Source organism: Geospiza fortis, unplaced genomic scaffold (genome assembly GCF_000277835.1).
Source record: "Geospiza fortis unplaced genomic scaffold, GeoFor_1.0 scaffold608, whole genome shotgun sequence".
NCBI classification, from domain to species: Eukaryota; Metazoa; Chordata; class Aves; order Passeriformes; family Thraupidae; genus Geospiza; species Geospiza fortis.
Window position 1 is genome coordinate 21796 of NW_005054494.1, and position 9709 is coordinate 31504.

A 9709-nucleotide genomic window follows, 5' to 3' on the forward strand; every position below is an offset into this window, starting at 1 on the left:
CTGGGAATCAGTTTTATATTTTGTCCTTGTGTAATGGATTGCCATCTACAGAGGTTGCTGTTCAATTTTTTTAAATGCCTGCCCTTGAATTGACACCTGGTATATTAAGAGTCATAAAATGCCAGTAAGACAGGCAGAACAAATGTGTCTTAATATCTTCCAACAATCTCAACAATCTATGCTAGATATGTATTTTTTACTGCCAAGCAGAAAGAACAGAAACATACTGACTAATTTTTACCAGAACAATAATCAGACATCCACCAGTAAACATGAGTGTAGGCCAGAGGAAAGCAAAGAGGAGACCTTTTGCGGGATAAAGCCTGCTTAAAATGACGTTGGTCTGTGTTCCTCCTGGGTCATAGTAACACGGGAAAGTCTGGTATTTTTTGAAATTGCTTGCAATTGTTTCTATTCGTGCTTTAACTTCTTTAGAGTTCTCCAACTTGTCTGGGACATATGAGCACTGAAATAAGAAATCAAGGTGATTCACTCTAACAAATACTCCAATAAAAAGTTTTTAGTTAAGTCAGATTGACTGAAAAAATCATGCTAGTACTGACAAAATCTTCTGTGGTTTGCCATCCCTGGAGATTGTCTTGGTTTCATTATGTCCATTTGCCATGCCACTCTTCCCTCTTTCCATCAGTATGTCAATGACCCCAGTCTGTATATTTACAGATTGGGGTTACATTGTTGGAAACCAATAACGTACATGCTCAAAAAAACCCTGCAGTCTTTGACACTGTCACTTCCTTATTACAGTGCCAAACTCCAGTTCCTAACAGAGCTTCTAGACACTGTCACAGTGGGAAAGTGTTCGTTGTGCAGAAATTCACACTGGTTTGTCAGTGTGCACAAGAATGAAGTTGTTTCACTGTACACCTCTGGTTGTAAGTAGTCGAAAAATGCACGCATGGCTGTTGGGGGCTTCCTACTTGTCTTTGTTAAACAAAACTATTTTGACTTGTAGTAATAATTCAGAGTTATTTAGTTTTCATTGGAAATAGACTTTGAAGCAGTAAATTTTTTGTTTGTTTTTGTTGTTTTTGCTCATAAACCTTTTTTCTGCAGTATTATTTTGTGTATATAATAATGCTTGAATGTACTAAACTGGGACCTGGCCAAGGCAAAAGCAGGAGTGGTTCCTGACCTGAAAATTTTACTTGCATTAATGCAAGTAGATAGGACATCAAGAAGTTGCCTCCCCTTGCAGTGAACAAGGCTTTTGTTTCCATCTATGGTAGGTAATTTCTGTTTGCTTCTTTATTGCATGTAGCTTTCCCTGAGGCGGTCATTATAAAGACATGCATTAACTAGAAAAATTCTCTTCAGCTGAAGTGTTTTATGCTATTAGGTTTGCACAGTGGGAAGCGCTAATCTATATAAATGCTTTGCACTTTTAATCTGAACATGTTTGTTCTAAATTTTAAAAGTACTTCAGTCTCAGGGATCCAAGATTCTGAATTTTCACTGATTTGTTTCTCATTTTCTGTCTAAAATGTGCATTATGTTGCAATTTTCTCCTTCTTTATTCCCTGCTTCATAATATACACCTAAAAAAACAAGTAAAATTGGAATTTGTGCTCTTACTTTGGATGGTTCTAAACTTGATGTATCTCTTGCTAATTCAACAAGCAACTGAGCAAGCCACAGCTTATAAACCATTTGTTACAATGGGTCTTCAGCTGGAAGACTTACATATTTTAAAATGTTCATAGGTGTTGTATATTCATGTTGGTGTAGTTCCTTTAAAAGTATTAACTTCATATTTAATGTAATATTTAAAAGAAAATAAAAAACTCTAGTTTCTGAAATGTTTTTAAATTGCCTTGGTTTAAGACATTATTAACATGTAAAAGATGAGTGACTCCTGCTGTTACTGAGCTGCTTGGTTTAAAAACTATCAGCCCCTCTCCTCAAAGATGTTAAGATAGTAGCAAAGAATGAGTTTGCAATCTGCAAGTACCTTAGGATTTCTTTCCAGTGTATCTTCAGTCTGGTAGAGCATAACCTCCTGTCCTGAGGCTGTCAGATTAACCCACACCTGTAGACAGGGATAAGGAAAGATTTCCTCATCCTCTGAGCCTTTTCTGTTTGGGCAGAAAACTTTGTCCTTGATGTTGGCTTTGAGTACCTTGCACACAGTTTCTGTTGTCCAAACACTACAAAAACAAAACAAAAGGTATTCCTTTTAAGCTCATCAGAAGCATCTGTTGCGAGTGGCATGTGAAAATACATCTGTGTGTGTTGGCTTGGCTGGAGTTCATAGCTGCTTCATCCTGCTGTGATGAACTGTGCCCACCCTGAATCTGTGGCTGCACCTGGAGAAGGGCTGCCATAGTGAGTAAGTTCAGGAAAGCATTTTTGTTGTTTTTGCTGGTTTTGCTGGTTTTTTTAATGCATTCTTTGGTTTTCAGTTAGATTCTGACTTCCCCATCTGTAACCAGCTTCATATTATTCAAGAAAAAAATATTGCTATGGATTTTAAAATTTGGTAGTAAATACCTGGAATGCAGTGCACTTCATATCTCAGAAATATTTTGACAGATTTCATTCAATAAGCCTCAGAACTCAGATCTGTTTTCCCCACTTCTCTTTCTCTTTATTACATCGGCCTCTTGCATAAATAAGTAGCAGGATTTTTTCTGGAAAAAGTTAATTTTTACTGTTGCTTATCCATTTTTCTCAAGAGTTACTTTTTTATTATTGTTAACACATTAAATTTTGCTCACAGAAGTACACTTTGGTGTCAAAGAAAGTCGAGTCTCACTCCAGTTCTTATGAAACTACTCTTGATACATGTATCCATCTTTTGTAATGTAATCTGGAGGCAGAAAAATAAATATGCAAATTACTGTATTTTAAAGAGAATGTATTTCAAATAGTTTTGAGGTTAAACGAGCTCTAGCAAGAAGAATGAGGTGGATGTCCTTGCTTTCTCTGTCATAATGTTGAAACACGAACAATCGAGATGCACTCCTTGTCTTGTTACTTTGATATTTTGCGAATTGATTTTGTGTGTGTAAGCAGAACTCACAAAATTAAATAAGAGGGTGGGCATTCATAACTTCTTCAGTGTTCATTATGTTCTGTAATATTTGGTGTGGCTGCCTGGGTTGTTGAAGGTGCTTATTTCTTATGATGGTTAATTTGGAAGTAAGATACAGATTCTTGAGTGAACAGTTTTACCATGACTTCTGTTGATCAAGTTTTATTAAACAAGACTCTCACCTGCCCATAAAAGAGCTTTTTTTAACTGTTTATATTTATGCAAGACTTGGCTTTTCATTGTCAAGCTTTGATAAGCATGGTTGGCTTTTTGATTCTACAGCAAATGTTTTGATTTAGTCTGTTTTGTTTAGCCCTGAGGAGAATAATTTCCTCTTTTTTGTGCTCACTGTGCCTGATGAATTCTTGCCACACTTTTTTCCTCTTCTATTTTAAATCCTTATGAGCTCTCTGAGAGCACTTTGTCTATTGTACAATGTACTTATGTATACTTTATCACTGTTTCAATTACTGTATATGATGCTAACAGGAAAAATAATAGCTTTGTTTCATAAACAAGTGACTCTTATTACCTCTTTGTGTAAAATGGCACAATGGTGATCCCAATAAAAAAGTACATCATCATGGAGCATGCAACCATTCCCAGTCCCAGGCAGAGGGCTCTTGTCTCCCCTCGCTTTTGTGCAGTCACCAACTTCTTTCCCAGCATGATTTAGAGTTGTGAAACTTGAACAAACTCTTTTGGTGTAAAATAAAATACAGAAAAGAAAGAGAAAATATGACAGTTATTGTACTTATGTAACAAATTTCTGAAATATAATTGGTGGCAGAACCGCCCCATTTTTGCAAAAACTAGAACTAAAAAAAATCCAACCAAACTTGCTGTGTTTTTTGTTATCATTAGACTCTTCTTTTACTTTTTAAATTTATCGTGTAGTACCTTAAGAAGTGTGTGTGTGTGTGTGTGTGTGTGTGTGAAAGCCAAGAGACTAGGTAGAAAAATCCGGTAACTTCTGGGGAGAATTCTGTTAACATTCCAATTGTCCTCAGACTTACTTCAGTCTGTTTTATGTTGCTGCTTCTCTGAAGTTAGAGTTGTTTTGCTGTATATTGGTAAAGGCTGCATGAAGGGAAAACCTTCCCAGAGTAGAAACCTTTTTATATTATGCCTTTTCTTCTGGAGTAGTTTGAAATGGTGTTGTCTTATTTCAAAAGAAATGAAATTAAAAATTTAACATTTGAGATTTCTGACTTCTGCATGTTTGCTTGGCCTTGTCAATTCAGAGGTGCTCCAAACCTCCTGTCTGATCAGTGTTGGTGTAACTCTGGGGAACTAACTCTTGGGCAGAGCAGGCTGAACCTGAGCTCAAAACTGACTGGCATTAGCCCCTCCACTCCTTTGACAAAAAGCATTTTAAATGATCCACGATAAATGATCCATAATGTTTTGTTGATGAGAATCTGAAAATTATTGCCATGACTCCATATGCCATTGAATCATTATGAGTGACATACAGGTTTCTGTAGAAATAGTCCAGAACTTTCACTGCAAGTTCAACCAATCAGCAGTATCTGCTGCACTGACAGCTGTGATTGCTCGTATGTGAGGTTTTGTTTTTTCATGAAAACATGGCAAAAGCTATTTTTATGGAAATGACAAGACTGGCAAGATTTGAGTGGGCTTTTTGGAGATAAGAGAGGAAAGCAGAGGAAAAAGGAGGAAAAAAAAAGACGTTCATGCCAAATTAGATTTCCTTTCTGTTCTGCACAAGGCAGTGGTGAACAGCTTTAGGCAGTACTTTTTCAGGATTTTAGTTTCAGGTATGTGCAATTTTTCAGTGTATATCCTTACTAGCTGGCCTTTAGGGTGGCATAGCTCCTGCCTAAATCCTCCTGTGTTCAGACTTAGATTTATATACAGTGTAAAAGCACAAACCAAAGTTGGCAAATAGCCTCTTCCGGTTATCTGTGAGCAGTTGTTCTCCAGCTGCTACCAGCTGGCAGAGCTGCAGTGTGACTACAAGTAGGAGACTATGCTGAATTTGGTGAAAGATGAGATAGCCCTCAAAGCTATGAGCATCAGCTCTTAAAGGAATGAATGGAAATATATTCTGAATGTTCTTTCCTTTCCTGCTATTTCTGGTTTTCCTTTGTAAAAGTGCCTCACTTTGACTGTTTAATGATCAAAGGAAAAAGGTATTTGAAAATTAATATCCTGCTGTTTTTAGACTGTTATAGCAGATTTTAAGAATATATTTTGAAGTTGGTAGTATTTGATATCAAAGTGGAAGGCTGTTTTTAGGTGTCCCTAGAAACTAAATGAGTTATTTTTAGAATACTAAATTTTGTCCACTTTCATATTTAAGTCCACTTTAAATAAAACATCCACATCCAGTGTGAATTTTGCATACAGCATTTTGAGAGGAATTGTTTTTCTGATGATCACATATAATTCACTGGCACTGTAAGAAGCACCTCAATTTGAAAATTGCCACAGATTAACTTTCCTTGTTTACTGCCATTTGCGTTTAATACAGAAGGTGAGCTAATGCCCTTAAGTAGGGCTGTACTCTGTTTTGGTTGGTCAGTGGGGCTATAGGTAGAACATGTAACAAATGCTCCCAGCACATTTGTGCTGCACCTGCATATTCACGTGTAACTATGTGGAGAGGTGTGTGCAGCAAGGAAACTTGCACAGTAAGTGTCACTGACTGTTCCTTGAAACATTTCTTTTAGTTTGGAAAATGGGAACAAAAAGACTTAAAGAATTCCAAAGTACTTAAAATATCAGAATACTGTGCAACACAGTACCTTAATACCAATTGTTATTAAACTGGCTCTCCATTACATAGTGTACAGCTTGGGCAGAGAGGGAAGTGAAATAAAGGAACATTATCAGGCCTGGAGCACAGGCCCTGAGACCAAATGGTACTGGAGTAGCAGGTCCTTATAGCATCATGGGGAGATAATGATACATGAGTGAAAATTTGTGTAATTAATAAGAAACTCTTACATACAGTAACAATGATTAATCTTTATTTTCTGTGAGAAATTGAAAAAATGAAAGGCTGGTACTGCCACTGTGGCTTGTGGAAACCTTCTAGTGTCCTAGAGCTGTTAACGTATTGAATTTTGATGAACCATAATATTTACGGAGCTGTCCCATTTACACTGAGAAACAGTGGGTTAATCAACCCCCTTGTTGCATGGAAAACAAGAACTGTGGGACTATTAACCAAGGAATTAATAAGAAATCTAATTGCTTCAAAAGTCTGCTTGAATGCCAGCCACACCTGCAGTGGATATACCACTAAACTCATCCTCCTAATAATCTAAAACTAGCAGACCATCTCTTTAAGACACAAAAGGAACTTTTATGTGTTAATAGGAATTTTTTCTTAAGTGGCCCAGAGGTTAAATGCAGTGTTGTTCCCCATCCTCACACCAGACAGACTGCCTGACCCTGGCTCTCTGCAAGGGCTGCTTAGTGATGCTGTTTGCTTGTGTTCCCCCAGTTCAGATAACTGCTTCACCCCAAAGAGAACGAGGACATGTAAATTTTGCAGAGAATGTTAAAAAGAAAGATTAATCTAAAAATATCACCCTAAGGGCTTCTATAGACATAAAAATAACCAGCTAGGTCTTTAGGCAATGTAAAACAAGGATGCTTACATCATTGTTGTGTGGCTGTAGTAAATTAACTGTAAATGTGGTCCCTAAAACTGAAATACACCTTTTCTGGTGCATTTTTTCCTGCTTTCAAATATAGAGGACCAAAAAAACCTGTAACGCTATTTCATGCATGTACAGAAGAATTTGAGAGGAAACACAGGACTGCAAAGTTGCATACACATAGGAAACCATATTTACTTGGAATTTCTTCATTGTTTTAAAGGTTAATTTTTTCTGATTAAAAGTATCTTCTGTCTTTTTGCTCTGTCTATGTATATTAGAAGGAGCATTGAAATAGCTGGTTTAGTGTTTCCTCTGACAAAACTATTACATCTTTTAAAATTAAACACTGCAGAAGACTTGATTGGCCCAGGAAGTCTGAGTAAAATTGAACTGGAAGATGTTGAAGTGTACAAAGCAAGGCTTAGTCCAGCCTTCAAGAAAAAATGTAAATGTTTTTTTGTACTGCAGATTTTATGTGGTGGTTCCATATCTATTAGGAATGTATAAACTGCGAATGTTATGATAATGCTCCCTCTGCCTAATCTTCTTCAATCCAGTTAAATTATACAGTACATTAGCTGTGCATTTTCAATGTATAATAATTGCAGTCATAGCTGCTAGTGATAATCTTAGGGATGCCATCCGCTCAGGTTTTGAATAGTCCCCTATTTTAGTTAGAGGGATATTTGATACTTGGCAGGAAGTCTCTACCTTCTCCTACTCTCTCATCTTTCAAGGAGTTTCCAGTGGTGTGACCTCAGATGGGACTTCTCTCTCAAGCTATTCCAGACTGCTCTTAATTTGCATAAGGTATGAGTAGCACTGATGAATTTACCTCACTTGCAGAAGAAAGGCTGCGGAGTCCCTCTATTGAATTTAAGTTGGGAATAAATACTAACAGTGAGATAGTGTTGTGGGTTTGTTTGGCTTTTCTTTGAGCTGATTTATCCCACACTATATGGTGAATCTTCAGTGAATATTTATGTATTGCTTTCAGATGAACATTATGTTCTATTACAGCATCATGCCAAGAAGAGAGATGCAAGTCATCTACATCTCTAAAGTGATGAAGACTTTTTAAACAGGCCTGTACCTGTTGGCCTCTATTACTTCTGCATGCAAAACAGCCATTTGTTTTCCCTGTCAAATGCCAACTTAAGCCATGTTTTATTCTCAAAACACCTTGTATAGACAAACTAAAAATTGCCAGCTTTGCTGGATTTGTAAGAGGACCACAGTACTTGGTGACAGTTTATTGGTCAAATGCTTTTTGTGAGAACCAGTAGTCAAAAGTTTTAGATTTATAAATATGAGCTCTGTACTGGTTATGTTACTGGAACAGCACTCATATTTACATACTTAGAACTCTCTCTAGGAAAAGTTAGTTGGATCATTTGCACTTGCTTATCTGTTTTCCGTGGGTACTTCAACACTGCTTAGATTCTTCCTTTCTGTTTCAATCCTATGCTCATCATTGTCTCATCTGCTGCCCCACCACTTACAACAGGCTGTAGTCAAAATTGTATTTCTGTTAGCTTCTTTCTTTCCCTTTCTGTTACTTTCTTTCCCTTTCCCTTTCCCCAGTCTCTAGCAGTTACAGGCATTTTTTGCTGGTACTGGAGAAGTTCTGTGGACAGGGAACACCAGTTTTTTCATGAAATAATAAGCTTTCTGTGTGTCTGTAACCACAAATACTGTATGTTACAGAATGAGTTGATGCTGAGCCTCGATGGAAAAGTGCACAGAAAAATTTCTCATGTAGTTGTGTTGGAAACCTAAAGCAGCAATATTTTGACTAACATGATACAACTGTTTATTTTATGAAATATGCTGTATAATCTTGCTTTATTACTGAACTGTTTACCAGATGTGTCACTAGAGTGAATTAAAGAAGTTAGATTTTTAATTGTCTAAAAACATATGCAGTTGTTTAAGACTAATTCTATTAGCTTTTAAACATGGTGGTTCTTAGAAAAAGAAAAAATGGGGAGAAAAAAGACAGAAGTTACTTGCTTAGTTCAGCTGTTCTGAAATATTTCTGGAGTACTTTTTCCTTTGATTCTGTGCTGTAGAGGGCTGCACAGAAGGAATCAGTTTAAGACCAGATTTTTGGGAAGCCTTCAAGAGTTCATGTGCCTGGTTCCTCTCTAACTTAGGGGTAGGTAAGTGCAACCCTCTAAAGTAATGCTGAAAACCCAAAGCCTGAAACTTCTAAGAGCAAAAGTGCATTTACCATTAAAATGAATAAGAACTATGGTCTTATTTGAGCTACAGGCTCCTAATTTATGAAAATATTATTGTTACCTTTGCTAACAGTTGTGAAGAATGATCAGATTGCATCCAGTTACAAAAAAGAGAACTCGGTCTGCATGCTACAGAAAAGTTACCTACCCTGTCCTCCATACTGCTGCAGATATAGAAAACCTTTTGCTTCCCCAAAAGTACTTTTTTTGCTTCCCCCACTGTACTTTTAAAAACACAAAGCTATCACATGCTCTCAAGGAAAAAGAGTTGTTTAGAAATAAACTTACAATTTTTGATGAAATGCTGCTTTCTCTGATGAAAAAAGTCTGTTACATGACAGACTTGGGATAGTAGTGGAGCTCAGAGCTGAAAGGGATTTTTTTTTTTTTCCTTTCCTGTACGTCGCTGGGTTTGCTTTGCTGTGGCTGAACTCCTAACTTAATTCCCCTATTACAAAGCCTTTTGTAACCATAAATGGTAAGGTATGAAAGAGCACTGTCCTTTTGGAAATTAATTGCTGGAAACCAGGAAGTCACAATACTAAGACTGAGCTTTCTCCTACACTAGAGCTCCTTTACAACACATTCTGGTGGATTTGTATTAAACTATGGGCCCACTCCATTTGTACAAGCCTTTTAGTTTAGAAATCTGACAGATCTTTTGGGTAAGATTTATGGAATTTAACTGTATTGATGACCAGTGGTATTGATTCTTAATAACCTGAGCCATTACCAGCTGCGTGGGAATGCTTTATTGCCTCTATTTTTAGTGAGTTTGG

The 9709-nt window shown here is 36.9% G+C and overlaps 1 protein-coding gene across 1 annotated transcript; it reads right to left on the bottom strand.

The window, feature by feature from the left end:
- Positions 1–6: 6 nt before the first annotated feature.
- On the bottom strand, positions 7–9313 carry LOC102044706 (putative calcium-activated potassium channel subunit beta). The gene is made up of 4 exons (XM_005428622.2): positions 9219–9313; positions 3585–3750; positions 1970–2165; positions 7–466 (listed from the first exon to the last, which is right to left on the bottom strand). The coding sequence occupies exons 2-4, from the start codon at positions 3719–3721 to the stop codon at positions 197–199; spliced, it is 603 nt and encodes a 200-aa protein (XP_005428679.1). The 5' UTR covers positions 3722–3750; positions 9219–9313; the 3' UTR covers positions 7–196.
- Between the last annotated feature and the right edge of the window lie 396 nt (positions 9314–9709).